Genomic DNA, 27,226 nt, shown 5'->3' on the forward strand with positions numbered 1-27,226 from the left:
TTTCTAATAATTCATCCATTTTGTTCTCATAGATTTTGGATTGCTCTTCTAATTTATTTTCAAAACAGGTTTTCATTAAATCAAACTCCTTTCTGAACATTTTTTGAATACTGTCAGATAGATTTTTTTCATTTGCATCTTGCGTCACATTTGCCCTGGTTATTATTACTATTATTAATACGTTCATCAGAAATAATTAAAATTTGAGCGTCCAGCAAACCCCCGTTACCAGTCTTATGTCGCCTTAAGCCAGAAACTAACGAATATGTAGTAATATTAAAATTTTGAAAAGTGATAAAGATAGATAATTTATTAATTCATAATATTTAATAAAAATATGACATAAAATATGTGCAGTTTATTACCACATTACATTTTTAAAAATTAAAAAAGTTCAACGACCAACGGTATAGTTTTTTATAGTAAAAAATAGAATACCTTTTCAAAATTTAAAAAGATACTTTACAAGATAAAATAACAATACTTTGAAATCAATTTTTGTTTTTTTTTTGCAGAAAAGAGTCGATACGTCTAGGATTCGATTTAAATTCACAAATTTTCGGCTGTGTCTGGTAATACGCTCTTTACTTAGGTTCTTTGACGCAACTGATTCAATAATGGCTATTGTCTCTAATTAGATATACTAATTAATTGTATCCATTGACCAAATACGACTACATCAATGATTGTATCCATATTTTTACTACAGAATGAAGAGTATCCCATTGTGGTTTTGTTTTTAAAACAAATCTATAGTTTTATACCGAGACTGACGAAATTTTGCACACTTGGCCTTCAAAACAGGAGAAAGGTCACTGTCGAGATTTTAAAAAACCACACCCTCCCCTTAAAGCAAATACAATGTATTTTAAAACTTAAAAAATACCTATTTTTTGAGGATTGATTCTTCCTCCCCAGGCAAAATTTGCAGTCATTCATACATTCATTCAAGAAATAAAAGTGAAATTCAAATACATGTATGCAAAAAAAAACTACGCAGTTATGTATGAAAAATTTAATTTTAAATAAATTTATTTAGAATGAGTGATGTGTGGAGATATTATAATAACATTTTATTGACATAAATCTATTATAAATCAATACAGATATTCATGTAGTTAAATTTTGAATCAATTGGATTAAGTGTTAGGATTTGAAGATTTTCTCTGAGACGCGTATCCAATCCTTTGGTGGATCTCTTTGCTGGTCTTTGGACCAAGGTTCCAGGTAATCGGAGAATAGAGTGATGATTGATTGGGATCCTGAACGTTTGATTGATCCTTGTTGATGGATTGGCTGGCGTTGGCCTGTTGGCGCTTCATTGCGATGAATTCTTCCAAATCGTCGAGTTTCAGTTCGATGCTCGTCAAAGGCCTTCGAATCATCTGTAAAAATAAATTTTATCCCATTCGAAATCAATTATTAAGAGAAATGTAAAATAATTAACGATTTTTTATCATTGTGATTATTTTTTGGGTTCAGGGCATACCTATCTGCCTCGATAATGGCAACTAGGAAACTGCCCAAAAGATTGGCCGAAGGATTAGGAAGCGCAATACGGCAATCCTATACAAATCTAAAGAAGCCACCTCTTGGCTGGAGCCTCACAACACTTGATAACTTGAGGGAGGCTGATCCGTCTGATTGGCAATCCATTGTTCACAGACCGATTGCCATCTCTAATGCACAGACGCAAGGGTGGCATGCTGAGTCTGTTCTACAGGTATTTTAATATAGCCTGCTCCAATGAGTTAGCAGCATTGATCCCCGGTGCACCGGTACAATACAATAACAGTAGTGACGAGATGCAAACATTTTACCAAGTGTTCTTCAATGTTAAAAGAGGGTAATCTCAAAAATAAAAAAAATAAAAACGTCTAGACTCCCATACAAAATACAGCGCCGCACAGTGGGCTGAAAATCGCCTTTCATAGACATAGAGACTTGAATTTTCAAGGGTATTTTTTTTGGCTAGAAATGGATTCTGCTGATCATTACTATGCATAGACTAAATAAGACTAGACACGGCATATTCATTTAAAAATAACCCCAACACAATTTTGGTTTGGTTCACGTGCACATTTATGAAAAGGCCCACGCACTGTGTCGCAATGCGAAATGGGCACTGTGCATTGCGTTTTACCTTTTGTTGGTCTAGAGCAGGGGTCTCCAAACTACGGCCCGCGGGCCGTATCCGGCCCGCCAGTGTCTTCCATCCGGCCCGCGACATCTTATGACCAGTGTCATCAAGGACCCGCGACAGCTAATGGCTAAGACCTTGCTCAGAAGGGGCGAAAACTCCGCGAATTTTTTCGTGCGAATAAATAAATATGCTCGTTGGCGAGGTACTTGGCACCAATACATTGCGTCCACAAGTATCGCGCGAATATATCGAGAGGATTTTTTTGAAAAATCTTTATTTGATTCGCAATGATATCAAGGTCTGAGAAACGAGTATCAAAAATTATCTTCAAAGCTATCTAAAGCTATATTTACATCCCTGAAAATTCTATTGTCTACCCCCCCCCCCCCCCTCCATAGGACAGAAAATATGGGTGTCTAGAAATTAAAACGGTTTTGACCCTCTGAACTCACTTGAGGAGTCAATGTGGCCCTCCGGCTGAAAAGTTTGGAGACCCCTGGTCTAGAGTAAGCTATTTTGCTTCTCAGCTATGCTGGGCAGGTTCATTTTTTCAATCACAAAAATAACGCAGTTCCAAATATTTAAATTTGAATTATGTCCATATTACAACACCTTTGACAACAAATTCTCCATGGTTTCGCTTACGAGTTTGAACGCTTGTACAAGGAGTTTAAACAGAGTTGGGTTGTTAAGTTCATCTCCATATTTGTGACGTACACTACGTGGCGATATTTTTAAAATGAATTTAACTAGACAGGGCTAATCTAGTATAATACATCAATGTTACTATGCTATAAAATTTCCTACGAAGCAATTGCGTGTACAAATGAAGGAGTTATCAATTTTTTAAGAAAAAATTGTATGGCACTGACATTAAAAATGAGGCTATCTCTGGAATCACAAGGTTGGCCATTCTATCCTTATGCCGGCGCCAGACATGTGTTCAAAGAAGTGTTCACATAAGTGTTCACGTGTGTGGCACGGGCATTTGATACTGTGTTCACTTATTTGCGCACTTAAGTGCGCTTTGCCGTTCCGTGTCGGTTTCTTTGGCGCACATCAAAGGGATCAAAGTCAAAATGTTTGCATGCCTGCCACACTGCCACAAACTGCGCAAAGCCCAGTAGCGCGATCGTCGCCGTGGAGAGTTGTTGTGCCGCGTGCGTACACAAACAAGCCATAACCAAGCGAACTAGCGATGGAGTGGAACAATGAGGGCGTGTTTGAATTCATTGAATTATTACAAGGAGAGCCTGACATATGGGACCCAAAACGAAAAGGGCATAAAAACAGAAATAACATTAATGACGCCTGGAGCCGTATTCAACGGAATTTCTCAATACCTTGCGCTATCGAGGAGAATAATTACTAGCACATAAATAATATAAGCAAACTGTGTCGACCAAATCGTCGTCCATGTTATGTGAGGTCTATTTGAAAACTGTGAGCTCAAAGAAGTGATCAAATCTTTGAACACATATCTGGCAGAAACACACATAAGTGACCAAATGTGTGAGCAAAGTCTTCAAATAAGTGTTCACTTATTTGAACACATGTCTGGCGCCGGCATTACACACAGATATACTACTATTTATTTGTAATTTTTTGACATACTTCGTGTTGTGGCGCAACGTGTGATTTTATTTTTAAAATCCTCAAGTTGAAAAAAATCTTTTTAATGTTGATGATTCATTTTAATGCTTAAATGCTTTACATATGAGTAGGCTTGCAGTGTTAAAATATTGTTAGCTAGACAAAGCATACAAGATGCATTTAAGCATTAAAATGAATCATCAACATTAAAAAGTTTTTTTTCCACTTTGAGGATTTAAAAAAAAATCCTAAGTTGCGCCACAATACGAAGTATGTCAAAAAAATACAAATAAATAGTAGTATATCTGTGTGTAAGGATAGAATGGCCAACCTTATGATTCCAGAGATAGCCTCATTTTTAATGTCAGTGCCATACAAATTTTTCTTAAAAAAATGATGACTCCTTCATTTGTACACGCAATTGCTTCATATGAAATTTTATAGCATAGTAATGATCAGCAGAATCCATTTCTAGCCAAAAAAAATACCCTTGAAAATTCAAGTCTCTATGTCTATGAAAGGCGATTTTCAGCCCACTGTGCACAGTGTTTTGGCTTACAGTATAAATAAAATATTGTAAACTAGACAAAGCATACTCATACTCATATGTAAAGCATTTAAGCATTAAAATGAATCATCAACATAAAAAAAGTTTTTTTTTCACTTGAGGATTTAAAAAAAAAATCGCACGTTGCGCCACAATACGAAGTATGTCAAAAAATTAAAAATAAATAGTAGTATATCTGTGTGTAAGGATAGAATGGCCAACCTTATGATTCCAGAAATAGTCTCATTTTTAATGTCAGTGCCATACAAATTTTTCTTAAAAAAATGATGACTCCTTCATTTGTACACGCAATTGCTTCATATGAAATTTTATAGCATAGTAATGATCAGCAGAATCCATTTCTAGCCAAAAAAAATACTCTTGAAAATTCAAGTCTCTATGTCTATGAAAGGCGATTTTCAGCCCACTGTGCGCCGGTTGAAAAAAACGCAGGCTTTTTGAGACTGGTGACAGTCTGGTCGCGCTAGATTTGGTGCGTTTTCGGGAGAATAGAAAAATTAAAACTTCGAACTTTATTTTAACTATTAAAACAAACTATAATAGTAAAAAATGAACTGGTATTTAAGTTATTCAGACAAGCGATAAAGTACCTACCTACAATGTAATTTTTACAGAAAATTATATAGGGTTTTCCAATAAGAGGTGTTATTTTGATATTCAATAGTAAAAGATCAATGGTTTCGTTGCTTGTGTGGCACGTAGCGCCGTCTTGTTGAAAGTAATCGTTGTCCAGATCAATACCATCCAATTCGGGCCATAAAAAATCATTAATCTTCTCTCGATAGCGCAATTCATTCACCGTAACTGTTGCTCCAGCCTCATTTTCGAAAAAGTAAGGTCCAATGACTCCGCCGGACCATAAACCGCACCAAAGAGTCACACGTTGAGGATAGAGAGGCTTTTCAACAATAACTCTTGGGTTTTTCGAGCCCCAGATGCGACAATTTTGTTGGTTGACGAAGCCACCGAGGTGGAAATGGGCCTCATCACTCAAGATGATTTGCATTTGATTCACTCAAGTGAATTTTAATAATTTCAATGCGTTGTTGAAGTGTGTATCGTTCCATTTGTATTAATGGCGTAGTTTCTACTTGTCAAATGTCAAAAAATAACAGCTTCAAAAGTAACATCTACCGAAATAGCGGGCTATTCAAAATAACAACTCTTATTGGAAAACCCTGTATTATTGAATACGAAGATAATACTACGATATATAAAACAGAAGAAGAAACTGAAAAATAAAAAGGTAACGGTCTCAACTGCGAATCAAACCCAGAATCTGTCTTAAAGTTATGTTGAAAATTATTTTAATTGCTATTTTCAAAATTGGAACTGATTTGTCGAGAATTAAGACTATCCGTGATTTTTCACGCATTTACAGAAATTATCAAAGAGGAAGACACGTGTTTTGCAGACGGTTAGGTAATAAGTAGATAAGTAAAGAATATTGAACAGTTTAAATTTTATCATACCATACAAAATCATCAATAATTGATAAAAACCACATTTCTTAGAAAAGCAGATAGTAAAATATTAATACCTACATAAATGTGCTTCCTAACATTACGTTCTAATATTGTTTAGTATTTAAACTAAGGGGTTGAGTTGACATGGTTGTTATATACTTTCAATGGTTGATGAATGCTTCTACCTGGAAAGGTCGAAAACGTCAACATTTGCAAATAATAATACCGTCAGCTAAAATGAAAGGTTTCGTTTTCAAAGTTGTTTGTTTTGCCGCCATGCAAACATTCAGCATATTCTTGAAATCTTGAATTCTTGTCCTCAAGTTGGCGGCCATTATCAGGCGACGCTATTTCCAACGGTGACAGCTCCGTAGCGTGCTCGTGTTTTTAGCAATATTTCGATACGTTTACGCTATATTTGATAACATTTACGTTTTGAAAATATAATAAACTAAACAATTCAAAATGTTATATTTGGAGGATTACCTTGAAAGTAAGTAGATTGATGAAATCACGACAATGCTCGACAACGCTACCTTCAGGGCGTTTCTGGGCCTCTTTGCCAATCAGTACTACCAACTCTACCAACATTAAAACTAAATTTTGTCGCGGATTTATTTGAAATCATCAATAACTTCATGTTTGACGTTTTGTAATGTCAAAATTTGTTTTTAAACACAGCGATCTTAAATTTCATCTTATTTTCAGTGATCGAGCACCTGCCCCAGGAATTGAGAGATCGCTTCACAGAAATGAGGGAATTAGACTTGTCGGTCCAAAGTTAGTATTTTATGACATTGTTTTGCATGTAACCACATATTTTTCAATATAAACATCACTGATAAACCTTTTATTACAACACGAAATTATTTTCCAGACAGTATGGACTCCTTGGAAAAGCGGGTTCGCCAACTGTTTGGAAACTGTCGACGAGGAGATGTGACAACGGATTTGGCCAACCAAGATTTTGGCGATATCAGAAGGGATTATTACAGAACTCTGGAAGACGCCGATGAGAAAGTACAACTCGCTAATCAAATGTACGAACTTGTTGAACGATACCTGCGAAAATTAGGTATGTGATGAATTCAATATTTTTTATTTATTTTGAATCTAATATTAAATTTACAACATATATTGATCAAAAACTCAACGTAAATCAAACTGAACTACATTTATAATGCTTTCATCGATCAAAACCTGTAAATATATATATATATTTTTTAAATGCATATCAGCTTTTCAGAATAGCTAGCTTATTTTGTGAAAAATTCACTGAAAATTGTTGAAATGTACTGCATTCAAGATTAAAATGATTATAAAAAGTTCTGTTATAATTCATGAAAATGTCCCCATTTTGTTCTAAGCTTTTACTTTAATTGTTAATTTGTTTCAAAAGTACGATTACAATAAATCCTTCTGTTTACTTATTTAAGTGTAATTAAGTACTGCATTATTTTTTCCTATGGTCAGCATTTTAGAGTGAAAACATAGGCGAAGTTAGTTAGATATTATAGTGAATTTACAATAGTCTTTTCATCTGCCTCCTGGGCTCTTTCTTCCGACAACCGCTCCTGGATCCCTGGTATTGAGGCCAAATTACCCATTATTCTATACAAATATTATAAGCCTAGCATATACAGTGAAACTCTCTTATAAGGTTTTTCAAAGAACTGAAAACTAAACTTCTTGTTGGCTTCAAGTCAAATCAGGCAATTTTTTTTATTAGTTTTCAACGGACTGTAAAATAAAACCTTTTGGATACCTAAATCGACTACAGGCCGGCCTTTAGACATTTCTTAGATATGTAAAGGCGCTTTTTGTTGCTTAAGCGATGAAATTTGAAAGGAAATTGGTGGAACTCTTTTTTGTCTAACACGCTCAAAGGATAATGCGTGAAAAGTTGTTACCAATGTCCTTTGGGAACATTATAAGCGAGTTTGACTGTATTATGGAGATGTACATTTCTGCGTCAAAGAAGTGTTTGTTCTGAGCGTTATAATATTTGTGTGTGCCTTTCCAGACACTGAACTGTACAAATTCAAGTGTGAATTGGAGGCGGATAATAAGGGTATCACGGAGCTGCTGGAGAAGCGCTCGCTGGAGCTGGACCAGCCCAGCTCCCTCGGCCAGAGCAACCAGCCTGGTCAGCATAAAGAGAATAGGTACTGGACAGAACACAGGAATGCTCTATGTTTCTTCTCGCCAGGTTACTTCGCAAGACAGGGTTCTCGCTGCTGTCAGACATGCACTCCGGTGTTGAGAGATTGACCACGGTGAAATCACTTTAAATTGAAACATGTGTTAAGATCTGTAGTTCCTAAATTTCACCGTGGCCAATCTCTCGTTAGGGCCAGTATACCTCTTTACTCGGGCCGTTGAAAAGGAATTGTTTTCAAAAACAAATTTTGAATAAACTACAATGGTTTAATTTAATTTCTATATTATGTATGTGGAACAGATTTTGGTTTTTATTTCAATATATCTTAGTAATATTGGGTTTTAATTGCAATGTAAAAATTATGCATTTCGTTACAAAATATTTTGCAAAAACATTTGTTTTTGGAAATGATTTGTGCTGTGATTTGAGCCATGTGGGGGAGTAGGTAGTACCCAAAATTACTATCCTCCTTATATTAGCTTAAATACTTGACACATAATTTTAGTATTTTACATATTTCTGCGCAAATACATAAGTTACCATTAATAATTGACTGAATAATTGGGATTTCTATAGTTTAAAAGCCCATCATGGGGTAGTTGGAAGACCCACTTGGTTACAGACGTTTTGTTTGGCATCTTGGCCTGTCAAGAGTTAACAGAGCATATTGGTCTCATAGTGGGCAAATTTCATAGCTTTTAATCTCATCTCTAATTTCTGTTAGCGCAAACCCATCAATGTGTATTGGGTGCTTGTCACAGATAAATAAGATTTTGAAAATTATTTGTAATTTGTGATCATTATAAAATAAATTAAGCTTAAAAATAGACAAATCGCAACCGGTATTTGGTGATTGTAAGATCTTAAAAATTAAAAAAGTATATTTTAGAGAGAGATAAGAGGAACCTAGAAATTTGCTTTATGGAGTCAGAACCCTGTCGCAGTAGTCTTGCGTACTTGTGAACATAAGGCATGACGTTAACCGCAAACCAAAAGCTGCATCGGATGTCAAAGTGGAAGTCATTTTTATCTGCTTTTATGTCCCTCGCAGTTTTTGGTCTCGACTGTCAGTTGATCGTGCCTTTACTAAAGGGGAGTAAATGCGATTAATCTATTCTATGGATTTCAGAAGTGTAAATCTTCAATTGCTCAGCATTTTTACAGAAAATCCTGAAAACAGATTTATTTTTATTTTTCAGCTCTTATATTTATACAACGATAAATTACCATTCGTCTTAAAGAGACTTATATTAATAAAATTAAAATTATGTCTGAAAAGGCTGAATGAGTATTGTCCCTCATTCTTGAAAATTTCATGTATTCCTGTGACAAAGAAAAGTACCCTCAATGTTGCCGCAATGCAGAAGTCGTATTCAACTTGTAGAATTCGTTTGTTGGGTCAGCAGAAGAAATGTGTTTTGACACAACATTAATAATATTAACAATGTATTTAGAGTCTGAGAATTGGTGGTAGGAAAGCATCCCGTCTATTAGTCAAGTGTCAGATTTATAATCCACCTATTTGCAGGTATAGAGTGCGGGCGGAAAAGCGCCGAGAGAGCTGGGGCGGCAGCACCAGTTCAGTATCGGGCGGGGGCACTGGACGTGGGGCGGAGCTGGGAGCGGGGGCCTCTGGAGGCAGGAGCGCTGAGAGCAGAACTCTAGTGGCCGCCACGGCACCACTGGCTCTGTCAAGAACTGATTCCGCCATACAAGTAAGATGATGTTTATACATATTGATATTTTGGTGCATCGTTTAATATCGTATTGTTGGTGGACTGTGATGAAACAGATTTTTTTACAGAACTGATGCAATCTTGTAAGGAGTTGCAATAATGCCAAGATTCATTGCAGTTGATTTTGAATTGGATCAATTCAATCTAAATTTATTTTTTCCATAGCCCACATTTGAAATACTGAATTTTAAAATAGATATCACGTTTCTGTGTTTAGTTTGACACACCTAATTTTGCAGTCGGGATGCGCTTGTGTGGATTTTGTTGGTACAAAAACTCAATTGATTTAAAAAATGGTTTGTTCATTCGTTAGTTCTCTTTTTGCCACCTGCAAAGTTAAGTATGCCAAACTGTATAATTTTGTTACATTTCATTGTTTTCCATAATTTCCTACCTTTTTTTACCAAATTAATTTAATATCCTCATATTTACAGTTCACGACACCCATGGCAAAAATTATTATAGATTATAATTGCCGAGTACTTGTTAAAGATTTTTTTATGCTTTCCAGGCTGCCTTAGGTCGAGGGGTGGCAGAAAGCAGTAGCCCCGGGGGCTACACCCTGGGACACATGGGGGCTGGCAATGCGATTGCCGCTGCCGCTAGTCAGGCTATAGCAGCCACCCAACAAGTACGGTTTAACTTTATTATTGGAATGAATGTGGAATAGTTACTTTATTGAAAAGTCCTTCATATTATTTGAATATTTTACATTTAGGATGGGTTGTTTTACAGAATTTGAACAATTCATCAAATTTAAACTTTCATTTACGGGTTCTGTTGATTATGTTGATCATTACAGCGCCCTTGAGGTGATTTTGCACAAAACGGCGCTATACAAATCATCCAAATATTATAGGCTAGTTGCTTGACAGAACTTAAATAATAACAGAATTCTTTCACAAAACTTAAAAATTAACTTTGAAATTTGAAGAATTGTTAAAATTCTCTGAAACAACCCGTCCTTAGTGTAGGTACCCGGGTATTTTCATTAGTCATTGAGGTACCCACAAAAGCTAATGAAAATGGGGTAGGTACTTTCTTGTAATATTTTGTTCTTATTATTTTTGCTAATAATATGTGAATGTGTTCCATTTTTAAAGTGTATCCACAAAAGCAAGCACTATTTGTTTTGCTAGATGGATTAACGGAGGGAAAACAATGGGGTTAGAAAATGTTTCATTTTGGAGGAAGTAATTTTAATTTAAGTTATTAAAGTGATGTACCTACATAACATATTACATAATATGTACCTTAGGGCAGCGTTTCCCAATTTTTTTTCGCCCCGGAACCCTTATCGATCATACTTTTCTAAGCGGAACCCTATTTTTATAAGAAAAAGATAAACTTGTAGTTTGAATACTTTCATGTTTACCATGAAAAGAAAGATCAAAAGTTTTGTGTAAAACTTTATTTTAATGTGAAGAGTGGTATCTTTTTACATTTTTTGTTAAAATAGCATTGAAATCAGGCTTTATGTCAGACAGCTGAATACGAAGATCTGGAGCTGCATCCAGTCTGTTTCTGTATTTGTTTTTTTGTGTAAGCATAAGCCGAAAAACCAGTTTCACATCGGTAAGTGGTCACAAACGGTAACAAAACTGTGATAGCCTTCTCGACGACTTCTGGATATTCGTTTTTAAGTCCAATCCAAAACTCATCCAGATTAGTTTTTTCTGAATTAAACTTTTGCTGTAAGGAAGAAGAACACATGATATCAATCAAAGCCTCGTTCTCTGTTGCTGTAAGAGTCGACGGTGTCCTGTGAACTAGGAATGGATTATGTACCCAGTCAATGTCCTGCAGGTTTTTTTCAGGAAAATACTCTTCCAGAGATTTGTTGAGGACCATCAAATGTTCGTAAATGCATTTTTCAACATCTGAGGTTACTTGCAACTCATTTTTTTCCAGAAACTCGTTTAAAAGAGTAAAAAATTGGTACTTTTTCTGTTCAACACATTCTATCCAGAAGACAAGTTTCTTTCTAAGAGAAGAGATTTTGTCGTTTACTGTAAAAGTATTTGTGTTTCTTCCTTGCAATGACTTACAAATTACATTCAGTTTATCAAATATATCTGCCAAATACGGCAGATTCATTAGCCATTGCTCGTCGTTCAATAGTTGTACAAGACCACTCAAAGATGAAGAAAGCGATTCTTTGGAAAAAAATACCACTAGTTCGTTGCGCAATTCAAACAATCTTGATAATACTTTTCCTTTGGAAAACCATCTTACTCTCGTGTGAAGAAGAAGTGATTGATGCTGACTTCCTATATCTTCACACACTTTTTTAAAAAGTCTCAATTGGAGCGGACGTGATTTAACGTAATTCACAATTTGTACGGCTTGATCGAGAACTTTCTTTACCTCGTGTGGTATTTTTTTTAAGACAAGGGCATGTCGATGTAAAACGCAGTGACTGCTGCTGCATTTAGGTGCAACATTTTTAATTCTTGTTACAGTACCTTTTATTTTGCCAGTCAAAGCGGCAGCTCCATCGCTACATACATCGACACATTTGTTCCAATGAATGTTATGTACATTCATGTAATTATCAATGACTTTGAAAATTTCTTCTCCAGTGGTGTTGGTCTCCAAAGGAGCACAAATAAACAAATCCTCTTCAATAGATCCCCCGAAGGGGTATCTTACGAAAACAAGCAGTATTGATGGTCCAGCGACATCTGTACTTTCGTCGAGTTGCATTGCAAACATTTCACTACTTTTCAATCTACAAATCAATTCATCTTCAATGTGGTCAGATATTTTATGGATTCGATCAGATATGACATTATTGGAACTCTGAACTGCTGCAAATTTCTTTGCTGCGTCTTCGCCAAGTACACACTTGGAAATTTCTGTCATACAGGGTTTTATTAAAGTCTCTGCAATTGTGTGTGGTTTGCCAGCACGAACAATCCTGTAACTTAACAGGAATGATGCTTCGGTGGCATTCTCGTTATCAGTTTTAACATATTTATGTAAAGCAGCCACACTGGTTTTATGTGCATCTTTGTATCTTTTAAAAAAGTCTAAGCTTTTGTCTTTTAATTGCGGGTGGTTGGTATTAAGATGTCGTTTTAGCTTTGCAGGTGCCAAAGAGCTATTACACATGATTTTGTTGCAGATAACGCATTGACCATCCGGATTCACAAGCATTCCTACAGAAATAAATCCAAAGGATAAGTAAAATTCGTCATATTTTCTCTTTTTTGAAGTAGTGTTGTCCTGAGATTGCCCAGCCCTTTTAGTCGTTGGTGTATTTTGTCTGTCCTGCTCAGAACAATATCCTTCAGTATTTACAATTTCCTGGAATGAAATAAAAAACATAAGTAATGTGACGGCAAGATGCAGTTTGGTGTTGGCTAAAAAGAATAGTCCCACCCCAAATCCTTCTTTGGCACAGTCTGGAATTTGACCCCTTTTTCGGGCGTGATTCATTTATAATAAAATTAGATGGCATTTGCTGTTTAAAAGGCTAGAGTCGAACATCCATGCGTCAGTTATACTACATTAAAGTAATTTGTCAGGGTTGTCACGGTTGTCACCAATCAAAATATGTTCATGAACTGGGCCTAAATGATTATTATTGCTAGGTAAGTATAATTTACTTACGGATAAATCAACAGCTTCTTCTGAAATACTTTCATTATTTGCTGACGATGAACTTGATGAAGCACTTGAGCCACTTTGTAAGCGCCCTGTTTTGAACCAGTTATCCATTTTTTAATAAAGGCTGAAATAAATAAAAAAAAAAGTGGGTGTGTCAAGCCTACGCAAGACAGAAGTGAAACTTCTTTTGTTAAACCGTATGAACCACAATCAATTACGTATTTCACTCGTATTACACTCACGACGCAGTATACTAACCAAGCAGCTGATGCTTGGCGTGGCGCAGTTCGCTGGTGTCTGAGAGAGAGGAAAGAAGAGAAGAGAGAGAACGTTCGTGAGCGGCTCCCCCACCTCAACAAGCGCATATGGTGAGAGAGGGACAGTGAACGGTGAGCGGTGGTGGGGGTACCCGCATTTTCGTGTCGATCCTGACTCGGTTTTACTCCGTCCCCGAATTACGCGCCTAAAGAAGTTTCACTTCAATAACATGAATAAGAATAAATCGTTTTTATTTGTTTTGGCACTATATGCAATTGGTAACAAATAAAAAAAATACTTACCTAAAACGGATATCGTAAGTACAAGATTATAAGAACAGGAATAACAATATCACTGGAATGTCACCTTTGTAAGTTCACACGAATTAAAAAAGAACGAGAATACACACGTTCCCTCATGTCACAGTCATAGACTCGACTGAGCTTGCGTCGGGCGATACGGGTCGCGGGTGGAGGGAGGAGGCGACGGCGGTCAAGCGCGCTGGATCTAGCTCCCGTGCGCATTATTTTTTTTGTTATAGTACGTTAAATGCGGACGGAACGCGGAACCCTTGTGATGCTTCTACGGAACCCCAGGGTTCCGCGGAACACCTTTTGGGAAACGCTGCCTTAGGGTGTCCCAGGACATAAGGAAGATTTTTTTTTTCATGAATTTAAATATGCATACCCTCTTATTTTATTTCATTTGATCCCAATAACTCACATAATAAATATTATTTTGATTAAACACCGGCAACCCGTGCCGACTTGATGCCAAATATATGGTACAGAGTTAATATGGAAGGATTTTCAACATTCATTTTTGTCGGTTTAAAAATGCACAAATGTTCAATTATGTAGTATTTCATATTTAAAAATGGTTTATTGATTAAATTTTTTCTTCATAGTTTGTTTTTTACAGTCAGGATAAATCTTCCGGTGTTCCTGAACGCTTGGTAACAAAAATTATTTTTGTTCCTCTTCGACCGTGAGATTAAGCCATGAAAATCTTGCATTAACTTAACAGTTCTTTCAGCTGTATCATTCACTACCCTCAGCGGCGACACCTTCTTTCTGACTTCTTGATACGAAGCATTATTTGACCACATCGTAAGTAATTCGTTAAGAAAACAGGCATCTGTTTTCAGACGATCAAACAAATACTTGCTCTTGACTGAAATGAAGTCGTAAATATTTTTCTCTGAAACAAAAGTCACTAAATTATGATATGAACAAAAACCTCAATACAAAACATAATTTAAACTACTTAATAAACTTACCATACAATTTACCATCAAGATCTTCCTTCGATGGGATGTAACGTTTGTCATGGGTTGATAAATTATTTTTTTTGAAATTTCGAGCATTTTTATTTTAGTTGTTTGATCCACAGCGTCGTCAAACGGCGATAAAATAGATCCTTCATCGGTCAAATACCATAACTGCTTACTGAACAGAAATAAAGCTGCCATTGAGATGTTTTCATCCATTTTTTCTTAAGCCTTCATCGATTTCAAAAAGCACAAGTCCTGGTAAGGTGCTTTAACTGCTATAATATATTGTAACCATGGCTTAACATAGGATGTTACTCTGAACAGGCAAACTTCTAAAAGTGCCGCCTTATCCTTACCGGTAATTTTAAATTGCGCACAAATTAATGATATTTTCAAGGAATAAAGCGCCTTTGCCATCCATCGAGCACCTGGAGGCCGAATCTTAAATTTTCTGGCTGTATCTCCTCCTAAAACTATCACACAGAGCTCTACAAACTCTCAATAGTCATTCCCAAGTATTTTTGTTGTCAGTGCAGTACGGTAAAAGTCAAGCAAATCATCGATTTCGGAAGCGGTTAGGTGCAATGTGAGATTTTCTCTGTAGCACTGAATTTTATCGGGATCAACATTTTTACAGTTACCTCGAAACTTTTTGAAGAGTGGTATGTCAGGGCTTGTAGTCACTTGACTGATTTTTACTTCAAACACAGCTTTTAATATCAACTATGGCCATATTTGGTATATATTGACAGTTAAATTCACTTTCCGGATATTGTAGAACAAAACTTCAAGAACTTGTTGTAGATGGCAGTTTAGAACACGATATTTGGTGTTTTACGACTCCTAAAAATATACTCTTTTTAGAAGTGCGTAAATCTAACAACATCTTGCCTGAACGAGAGATTTTCGTTTACTAACAAAATAGCAAGTTACTACAAGCTCATCAACACGTTTGCTCGCTGGCGTCTTAATGTACAAGTACTGACATCTTTTGATGCAAGTCGGCACGGGTTGCAGTTGTCCAAAGTAAACGAAATTTTTTTTATAAGTGTTTTGTCATTATTAAAACAAAATTAGAGGGTATGCGTTCAAAAATAACAACTTTAATTTTTTTGGGACACCCTAATGTACCTACATAAGAGGTGCAAATTGACAATAATAAACAGGGGAGAATGACTTGCAACGACTGTTGCCAGAATATGGTCTAAACACAACAATGTTTGAACACTTTTCGCAAAAAAAAAAACCCATTTTCAACATTTGCGACACCAAAATGATACATAAGTGAACTTCAATATAAGCTAAGCATTTTGTGACCTAGCTTCCTGTAGGTACAATATGAATTCTATTATTATACTTCAATTCTGATTTTCACCAAGGCAATATTGTGAGTATCTACCACTTCGGGTTTGTTTTAAGTCCTTACCAGGGGGTATAAGTCCGATCGAAAATTGGAACCGAAATATTGTGATGTCGTATGTTTGCCTAACTATATCCACCAATGAAAATCTATGGAATAAACTTTCAAAGTTTTTCATTGGTGAATAGTATAATGAGTAGGCTCCGAATAAGAATTTTACTGTCTATATATTGGCATATCTATGGTTTTTTAGCGCAAATTTGTTTCATACAAAAAGCCCGAAGTTACCAATCTATAGAAGTTGATTTATGGTCCTTACTGACAATACAACTCTCTTTAGATGCAACAGGGTCGACGCACTGCCTCGCTGAAGGCCTCTTACGAGGCAATCCACGCGGGAGCGCCCCCTGGGGAGCTGCAGCTGGGCCGCGAGCTGGCGGGGGCGGCGCAGCAGGCGCTGCAAGCGGCACACCACGAGCCCCCGCCAGCAGCGCCCTACATCCCACACCCGCAGCCCCCCACGCCCACCGCCACCACACAGGCCAACAAAAGACATAAGAAGTAAGTCTAACCTCAAACTGGTCATTAATAACTCCGAAATGAAAAGTATATTATTTTAAAGTACAACTGGTAGACTGTCAAAATGGAAAGAGGTCGACAAACATGCGTACGAAGCCTTTTATACCTTTGTTCGTGTTGTACATTCATCATAGACGTTCTCTGTTATTCCATAGTCTCCGACCCACATTCATTACAGATAGTGTAGTTGTTATTGTAACTTTAGGTTTTTTTATTACTTAAAACTTGATTAGTATACCTGACTATGTCCCAATACATATTACTGTGTCCCTCATTTGTTACTTATTTTATGCAATAATTAACTGAGCATAGCAAAGTTCTGGTTTCACTCAACCATATGCATTTTGTCGTAAATTTGTTCTTGCATTCCATTCCCGTTTTCGAAAATCTGCTGCTTCCACTTTATTATTTAAGCAAGCCTTACTTTGATTAGATGGCTAACTTTGACTATGGTTCAGTAAAGATTCTGTTTTCAAATGTGAAATCGTCATGTTTATTTGGACTTTCTTATTTGCATTTTTTTCAAATATTATGGTACCTACCTGCCTGAACAAAGTTTGAAAAAGAATTGTTATTGAGATATTGACGGTTTCTTTGGACAATTGTATAATACCTTATTCGAAATTTAAAAAAATATTTGGTATATAAATAAATAGGTATTTTTAATAGTTTTTTTATTTTTTTTATTCTTTATATTGGCTTTCACCCATTAAGAGTGATCTTGGCCATACATTACAACATTATTCTTATTAATAAATACAACAAATTACAGGATAAAATTGATTACATAACATAACGTAACATAAATAAACCAAACATAACATAACAATGTATTAAGTTACTCAGTACTTTAAAATTTTATGATTCAATGAAAATTTAAGTTTTGATTTGTTAGAAAATTAGACTATTATACTTTTTTGGACGCGAGGTCTACTGTCCACAGAACTATTAGTATTCATTCACAAAATATATATTGACACGTTTTAAAACTGTGATTTCCAGAAAGGCAAGTTACGGTGGCTCCTCAAGCGGCAGCAGTGTCATGCTGCACTCCCAGCAGACCCTGGCCTCCTCGGTCAGTCGCTCTTCTTCCCCTACACAGAGGTACAATACAATTATATTGTAGTTTGTAATTCCAACTATGTATTTCATGATACACTGTAATTCTCTCCACGAGAGCAGAGTTTGCTAACTATGTGGATGTGGCTATCTTTTTCCAGTGTTGGCAGTGTGGGGGTGTCTAATGCTGCGCCCATAACCTCTATGCCGCTGGAGGAGGCGCTTACCGACGGGGAATGGACCTACGACCCCAATGAGCCCCGCTACTGCGTCTGCAACCAGGTGTCCTACGGAGACATGGTGGCCTGCGATAATGAGGATGTGAGTATTGCAAAGGACAGATGTAGGATATTGCAAGGCTGTCTGAAACATTAGCTAATAGAGGAGGAAGCGCAACACAACATAATACCCATAGACATCCAAATTGGTAGACTTGCCCAGTTGTACATTGATCGCCGAAGAGCGCACATTGAAATAATCAGACCCTGCGCTGAAAAGTAAAGTTTGCTAAAGTAAGGCAAAGGTTTGCAGCGCATTCCATTGTGGGACTTTTCTACGTATCTGTATCTGAATGTTCGTTCTTAAACAAACTGCTGGGCATTGCTAAAATGTCTGCGGTTGATAAATTATTACACATTTGTAAAAGTGTCTAAAATTAAATAGTGTAACAAAATATTCAATTTTGGAAATAAGCCAGAACTTTTTTTTTACCGTTCAAGTAAGTCGTAAGCTGATTTTATTTTCGAGGACTGATTAGTGATATTAAGATGTGAGTTGCCTGTATACTGTCAGATTAATTTATTGACAAATCACAGAAAGGGAGATGGTCATGACGCCTCATTGCGCAATTTTCCCTGATTGGCTTGTCTGTCAATTTGAATGTCTGATAATACTCCAAAAATCAATCACAATTTTTTTTTATGTGTCACCTCACAAGAGCACCCCTGCCTGTACAGTATAAAGGCAGGGGAGCTATGTCGCCACCCCGTTGGGCAGCGTTGTGAGGCGGGTGACAGATAATACGTTTGGCTGCTATACCCTTACGCGGATCTGTATTATGGGATCTGTGAAGTTTCACTAAGTGTGGATAGATTGCATCTAAAAGGTCAGCATTGCAAAGGTTAAACATAATTTTGATTCATAGACAAGTGATTGACTGTGGCTGAGGCTGGAGAAAAAAGAGATGATGCAGATGAAGGAAGGGAAATACCAGGCTATTCAGATCTAGTCACTAACCGTAACTAAAGCCATGTCCTGAGATGTTGTTGAAACCAAAAAGTTGAATATCATTTTAATTGACACTTCACTACTGTAAAGTGTATTTTTTTAAATTCATGTTATGTTAGGTACAAAGCTGGGCCATGCGCTGTTCATTTTAATAATAATAATCAGAGCAACTTCATGGCTACAAGGATACAAGCCACATTACATCAATCAAACTATAGGAACAAAATTTCTGGGTAATCATTTTGTATCCACATCCCATTTAAATTTGAAAACTTACCTTAGGTCAAGTATTTCTAGTTTTCCTGGAAAAATTGAACCACTGCTGATGATTTCTTTGTGTGGCCTTTGTTTTTTCAACATGATTTTTCCTGTGCAATGTTGGTTTCTGATTCACGGCATATCTTATTATTTGACCTGTATATTTAAACTATTCTGTTTCATTGCAGTGTCCGTTTGAGTGGTTCCATTACCCGTGCGTCGGCATAACGGCCCCGCCCAAAGGCAAGTGGTACTGCCCGCAGTGCAACACCAACATGCGGCGACGGAACAGGAAGAACTGAGCGCCGCCGGGACGTTCAGCTACTTGTTCACAGGACCTGCTCTCGGCAGGAATCCCTTCGTCGCAAATATCCATAAGAAGACTTCATATTATTAATATTGATAAGTTAGGATATTATTTCAAACACCGATTTGAATGGCGTCACATTCATTTAAGGACTTGTAATGTAGACAAATGCCCTTTGCAAATTTCCACTTCACATTAACATTAATGTGTTATGTTAGTTGATTGTGGAAAAATGATTTGCCATGTTAGTTGACTGTGGAAGTCAACACGTGTTTGGGTTGTATTTTTATGCATTTCTAAAGATCTTGTTATAGAAAAAATTACATACTTATCCATAGTAGACTTCACATTAACATTGATATGTTATGTTAGTTGATTGCAAAAGCCAAATGATTAAATTGTATCTGCAATTATTATTAAGATGCTCGTAAACGTAGACGAAGTAACCCTCTGCAAATATCCATAGAAGACTTGACAAAAATATTTGTAATATTATCATCACATGTGCTATGTTATTTGACTGTGAAACCCAATATTTATTTGGATTGTTATTACTAGACTTGTAACCATAGACACAGATCCTTTGCAAAATATGCATTGAAGACTACACTATAACCTTGATACATTATGCCAGAAAACCTCCGCAAATATCCATAGAAGGCTTCATATTAACATTTAACCACTGGAGCATTTTTGGCCAATTTTCAAACACCCGCCGAAATGCGGCTAATTTGAAGAGATATTTTAAAACATTTATTGGCATTATTTCAAAAGTTTCCGCGCGTTGGAATCTTCGATTTATCACAAAGCTAACTTTGTAGTTTCATACTTTAACAAGAGATGTCTCACATCTATTTTGAATAATTTATTATTGACAGTGAACCGAAATAATTAAAATATATTTTGTTACAAATCATTGATCATGATTTAAATTTATATCTGTGATTATCAGCTTGGCCATAGACAACACACAGAAGTCGTAATATTTAATATTGCTCCAAGTAGGTACCATAATCGGCAATTTTAAAGTAAATAATTTGCAAAAGTCACGCATTTATAAATTTGATGTTTTTTATGAATCCTAGATGGGATAAATGGTCTTTAAGCAGTTTATATGTAAGCAGTTTATACGTCTCCGTATTAAAATCGGAGGTATGTTTTTTTGAAAGAGGATGGAAAATTTCCAAAGTGAAAGCCTAATAATTTCCGAGCACTCAAGGTTGACATTGATTATATAACGGAACGCTCTAATGGTTATGTCAGTTGCTTGAGAAAACCGTATGGATTGTGTTTGCATTCCGTAAAGGACTTTTTGTAGAAGGCTTTAATTATTGAGTTATGTTGGTTGACTGAAATCACAATGTTTGAATTGTGTTTGCATTGACCTCTGATCATGAATAGAAATCCTTTTAAAATATTCATAGATGACTTCACATTATCGTTGATAATTTATGTTACTTGATTGTGAAAGACGCTGTATTTTGTTTGCATTTGTATTAATCAATGGATTTGTAACCATAATGCTAAGAGAAACCCTTTTGAAATATCCATAGATAATATTTACCCTTTATATAAATTATCTTGCTTAACGGAAATCATCTCAGGTGTGCCCCAGGGATCGCATCTTGGACCACTCTTATTTAATATTTATATAAATGACATTTCCGTATGCTTTAAAAATAGTTACTTTGTTTTATACGCGGATGACATGAAAATTTATAAAGCTATACAGTGTTTATCCGATTGTATGGAATTGCAAAGCGATCTTGATAATTTGTGCGTATATTGTGAATCAAATTTATTGTCCTTAAACATATCTAAGTGTCACTCAATTACATTTACTAGAAATAAAAACAAAATCATCTATCCATACAACTTGAATAACAAACCTTTACAACCTATGTCTACGTGTAAAGATCTAGGTGTTTACTTAGATAGCAAATTAATTTTTGACAAGCACATTGAACACATTATTTCTAAATCCTACAGAATGCTAGGTTTCTTATTAAGAATATGCAAAGTTTTCAAAAGTGCTAAGATTCTGAAAATTTTGTTCTGTTCATTGGTCAGAAGTCCACTGGAGTATGCTTCCACAATATGGAATCCTCAATATAAGGTATACATAGATTTAGTAGAAAGTATACAGAATAAATTTTCGAAACATTTACTCAAGAAATACAACAATACTACAAATAATATGTTAACTTTACAAAAAAGACGCACATTGTCAGACCTGTTGTTTCTACATAATCTGCTAAATAATAAAATAGATAGTCCCGAATTACTATCCGTCATTGGTTTAAATGTTCCAACGAGGCGTACCAGGCACACTACACTATTTCATATTGAAGCCAACAATACCAATGCAGCAAACAACTCAGTAATTACTCGCGCAATCACAACATACACCCATTACGAAAAATTACTACATTTAGACATCTTTCATGATTCCTTTCTAACATACAAAACTAACTTATTAAATTTCTTAGCATGACAAATTTCAAAAATATTTTCACATCATTTTTCAAAACTCCTATGTATTAACAGTCAATTACAATTCGTGAGCTTATTATAAGTCTTATTTTCAATTCATTTATTATTATCTATCCACACACTTCCTTCCTTTTATAACAATCTCAGGCGAAATTACGTAATGACATTTTATGGACATACGTAATAGGTACTACAACTATGTAATAACTAAAAAATTTCTAACTGTATCTTATTGTACTGTGTATGTCTTAACAAATAAATAAATAAATAAAGACAATGTGGAAATTCATTGTGCAGGCAACAAATAAGGTACAAATTCAATCATACGAGTTGACCCTTTTAATTGTGCAGATCAAATAATGTACTGGTTGTTAATTCAATCATAATAGTAGTTGACTATTTTATCCACTCGAGCGATAGATACCCGGATAGTTGATTTTTATGAGTTATAAATTTAATGATTTTCAATTTTTTATAAAACTTAAAAATATGGGATAGGCCGTGAAATCTAGATTCATTAATTGACTTTAAACCGCAGTGAGCAGTTCATATTTTTCTGTATTAATATTTGGAGTATGATATTAAATTAAACCGAACACCCGGAAATCTCCATCGCTGGAGTAGTTGGTACTACATAATTGTAAATTCAAACATAATAGTTTACTTTTATTTGTTCAGAAAACAAAAATAATTTACTGCTTGTAAATGCAACTATGTATAATAGTACATAGTTCTTAGTATTTTATTGGAACGGAAAATGGCAAATAAAGTTTGCTTTGCTGTTTATTATCAGTTGGGTCTAGCCCAGTTAGCGAGATTCTGGATTCAACAGGCAAATTTTGAACAGCTAAAAAAACATAACCTAGGATTCAGCGGATTTTTACATACAATCATCAAATATTTTGTTAAATTGTATGATCAATTTCGAACTTTAAAAATAGTATGTTTCTTTTATCTGTTTTATTCTTGTGTTGTACAATTATTATAATATGTAAGTAGCACTTAGATGAGAATATCGTTAATGCAAGTTCAATACCGAGTATGGGCCAACAATTGTAAGTTCAACACTGAGTATGGGCCAACAATTGTAAGTTCAAAACCGAGTATGGGCCAACAATTGTAAGTTCAACACTGAGTACGGGCCAACAATTGTAAGTTCAACACTGAGTACGGGCCAACAATTGTAAGTTCAACACTGAGTACGGGCCAACAATTGTAAGTTCAACACTGAGTACGGGCCAACAATTGTAAGTTCAACACTGAGTACGGGCCAACAATTGTAAGTTCAACACTGAGTACGGGCCAACAATTGTAAGTTCAACACTGAGTACGGGCCAACAATTGTAAGTTCAACACTGAGTACGGGCCAACAATTGTAAGTTCAAAACTGAGTACGGGCCAACAATTGTAAGTTCAACACTGAGTACGGGCCAACAATTGTAAGTTCAACACTGAGTACGGGCCAACAATTGTAAGTTCAACACTGAGTACGGGCCAACAATTGTAAGTTCAACACTGAGTATGGGCCAACAATTGTAAGTTCAAAACTGAGTATGGGCCAACAATTGTAAGTTCAACACTGAGTACGGGCCAACAATTGTAAGTTCAACACTGAGTACGGGCCAACAATTGTAAGTTCAACACTGAGTACGGGCCAACAATTGTAAGTTCAACACTGAGTACGGGCCAACAATTGTAAGTTCAACACTGAGTACGGGCCAACAATTGTAAGTTCAACACTGAGTACGGGCCAACAATTGTAAGTTCAACACTGAGTATGGGCCAACAATTGTAAGTTCAAAACCGAGTATGGGCCAACAATTGTAAGTTCAACACTGAGTACGGGCCAACAATTGTAAGTTCAACACTGAGTACGGGCCAACAATTGTAAGTTCAACACTGAGTATGGGCCAACAATTGTAAGTTCAACTTCGAGTATGAGCCAACAATTTCAAAATACATACGTTTTTTGCCTCTTTCAGTTGAACAGCACAGACCGCATTGATTGGTGCTTTCAAATTTTGAAATTGACTAATTACTTGTACTTGGTTAAAGTCTATACTGTGAATGAACCATCCCCATTACTTAACAAGCCCGAGTATACCCCTACATAGTTTTGCGGTCCCCTTTGAACATTTTTATAAATGTTTCTTCCACTGTGTTGGACTTGGCGCCGACGATATATTATTGCATTATAATAGACGTTTTGTATTCTAATCTGATATTATTGGTGACCGGATAAATCATCACAATGATAATTCATCACATCTTTAAAAAGTTATATTAAGTCATGGAAAGTGATGAAACAAAAACTTTATTAACTGGGTTAAGTAGGTTAGGTTAGGTTAAAAAAAAAAAAATTTCATCGTTTCTAATGACTTTATATCACTTTTTAAAAGTGTGTTGAATTGTCACTATGTTGAGTTATCATGGAACCGATATTATTATATCTGTCCATTCCCGTCTAGTTATCTTTTTACCCATTGATATAGAATAGTCAAAAGATGAACCCAATGCTTTATGGACACATGTATGATTTAATGTGGGTCTATTTAATCCAAGTTCAATCTTAAGCATTCTGTACCATCCTTGTAAACCTTGTAAACTTTGGCTAGTAACTAAATATATAAAGTGATAAGGCTTAAAAATGATTATCAATATTATAGCTGGCTGTAAAAAAACATTGAAATAAATAAACCATGAACTTATTCATTTTTCTTTTATTTAAAAAAAACATGTAAAATGAAAAAATATTATGTATTAAAATAAATATCACTGAACCAGGAATCGGTAAAATATGTACATAATTTATTGAAATCCGGAGAGATTCTGAATATTATTTTTATGTGTAAATAATATTGATTATACTCGTAAGATAACTAAATAATATTTATGTAATAATAATTATTAATCCCATTATTGTATTTTATGTGTAAGTACCACAGACAAACGTTTTTATTTTGCACTTTATTTACGTGTACATATTCTGAAGTTCTGGTCATATTCATATTCTGATAGCTGGCGCACACATGTGTTAAGTGCAGTTTTAACAAAAAAACAATTACGTGTTTTGTAAAGCATTTATCAAGATTACACTTTGTAAGATATTTTGTGGAAATTTACATAACTTATTTTATCTAGAATATCTAGCGGACAATCACATTAATTTTGTTGTTTTACATCTTATAATTAACCTGGAGTATTCTTATAAATGAATTTTCAAATTGCACTTAACACATGTGTGCACTAGGCCATCGATGTACAGTTTTTCAAATTACAAACCCAATGTGTATGTATTAAATTGGCCTGTTATACTAGACATTGGTTGTAATTCTCAGTTAAAACAGTTTGGTAGGTAGAGGAAAATACTTATCGAAAATCTGTATTTCTTTAATTATTTCAGTTCCATAATTAACATAAACACCTCAGTACAATAAACATTAACTACATTTAAAAATCTTTTATCAAAACTTGCTGATTTTTTAATACAGTCAAACTTGGTTATAACGATCACGGCTATAGCGAGTTCATGGCTATAATGAGCAATTACATAATGATATTTTAGTTCTGCCTTATTCACTGATATAACCGAGCAAATGATTCTGTCAACACAATTTCTGAAATACATGAATGCTTCGTTGGGTCTGAAAAAATAGTTTTGAATTATTCAAGAATTTCCTATCTTGTTAGGGACGGTTACATATTTTTATGGCAATACCTGTGTAAGATTGTCGGCTATGTGAACCATTGCTATCCATCGGGCACAATGTAAATTGTCATAAAATCTGCAAAAGTCATGCGAAATTTGAGCTTCGCAAATTTGTTCCCTTTTTACGTCTCCTTATGTATTACAACTGATCGTCAATTTTGTTTTAAAAACCAATAAAAATGTTAATGAAGGTACCTAGTTACGAGTACCTATATACCCTGCACAGGGTAAATTTATGATAGTGATTCACAACTTTTTCAGCAGAGTTTGCCTATTTTCCAAACAGGTCGCGACCTACAAGCAGATTTTTTTTATTTTCTTTGAGGGGAGGGCGTTGACATATTCAGGAGTTGAAATTTCTGTTGATTTTTTGAATTTTGTGTTATGCAAACCGGTTCTTCAAATTTGGTTTCATTTAGGAAATGCAGCGTAAATTAACCAAAACTCTATAAAAATATGTTCTCAGCCAGGGTTTTTTAAGAATTACCCAAAACATTTAGATTTTTCTCTATAGCAAAGTGGGCCGTATTAAATTGACGAGCGGGCCGCGGGTTGTGCATCACTGGTTTGTGACAAGTAAAATTTCACAGCCGAAAACCAAAACAAATCCAGTTAGCTAGTTATTTATGACGAGTACAATTTTACAAGCGGTAGGTACAATACACACAAGGTAGTGATAAAAAGATACACAATTTAGTGATATTTTTCTTGGAAGCCTTGAATCAGGTGATGATAGTTGATTGTTTTGAAGAGGAAATTGAGAAGCATGAAAGCGAAATCCTTAAAACAATCATTAATAATAAATTTTGAGTAAAAAAAGTGTATTTTTCAATAAGTAATACCTTCTCATATTTTGAAAATATACTGTACTTTTGCGAATATACTGACTTTTAAAAAACCGATTTTGAATAAAATGATTGATAACCGAGTTTGACTGTAATTTGAATAGTAAAATAATGAAAAGAAGTATCTTGACTAGGGGCTAGACACATTTCTTTTAAGTTTCATTTTTTATTACAAGAATATTATTAAATAAGTACTACTTTTAAATTATGCATTTTTTAATCATGTCTTTTTTTTAAATAAAATTTTGGCACATTTTATCGAAGAAGACATTTTGAAATGTAAAAACGAATTGTGTTTGCATCAGAAATGTTTTGAAGAAAATAATTCAACTGCTTATTTCTTTTAATAATTCATGTTTCATACTATGTATATTAACAACTGTATTCGTCAAAATAAGAATTGTTGTATCGTTATAAAAAAAACTCCTGCATTACAACGTACGGTGACTGGATAACTCATCAAAATGACAATTCAAAATACCTTTAAAAACGATGTAAAGTCATCAAGTGATGAAAACAATAACTAGATTAAATAGCTTATGTAGGTTAGGTTTATATGTTAGTTTTTTTTTCATTGCT

General features: G+C 35.2%; 2 protein-coding genes across 2 annotated transcripts; one reads left to right on the forward strand and one right to left on the reverse strand.

Annotated features, from left to right (window-relative positions):
- Window positions 1-1,000: 1,000 nt before the first annotated feature.
- Window positions 1,001-6,345, reverse strand: LOC149426136 (uncharacterized). The gene is made up of 2 exons (XM_089639171.1): window positions 6,257-6,345; window positions 1,001-1,385 (listed from the first exon to the last, which is right to left on the reverse strand). The coding sequence occupies exon 2, from the start codon at window positions 1,383-1,385 to the stop codon at window positions 1,140-1,142; it is 246 nt and encodes an 81-aa protein (XP_089495297.1). The 5' UTR covers window positions 6,257-6,345; the 3' UTR covers window positions 1,001-1,139.
- Ing3 (Inhibitor of growth family, member 3) lies at window positions 6,108-27,167 on the forward strand. Its single transcript, XM_089638839.1, has 10 exons — window positions 6,108-6,263; window positions 6,479-6,550; window positions 6,648-6,845; window positions 7,794-7,935; window positions 9,460-9,646; window positions 10,179-10,298; window positions 16,511-16,731; window positions 17,752-17,853; window positions 17,970-18,129; window positions 19,482-27,167. Exons 1-10 carry the CDS (start codon window positions 6,236-6,238, stop codon window positions 19,593-19,595), a joined length of 1,344 nt encoding a protein of 447 aa, XP_089494965.1. The 5' UTR covers window positions 6,108-6,235; the 3' UTR covers window positions 19,596-27,167.
- The last annotated feature ends 59 nt before the right edge of the window (window positions 27,168-27,226 follow it).

This window comes from Hesperophylax consimilis, chromosome 1 (genome assembly GCF_061612785.1).
Source record: "Hesperophylax consimilis isolate HC1 chromosome 1, BYU_Hcon_1.0, whole genome shotgun sequence".
Taxonomy (NCBI): domain Eukaryota; kingdom Metazoa; phylum Arthropoda; class Insecta; order Trichoptera; family Limnephilidae; genus Hesperophylax; species Hesperophylax consimilis.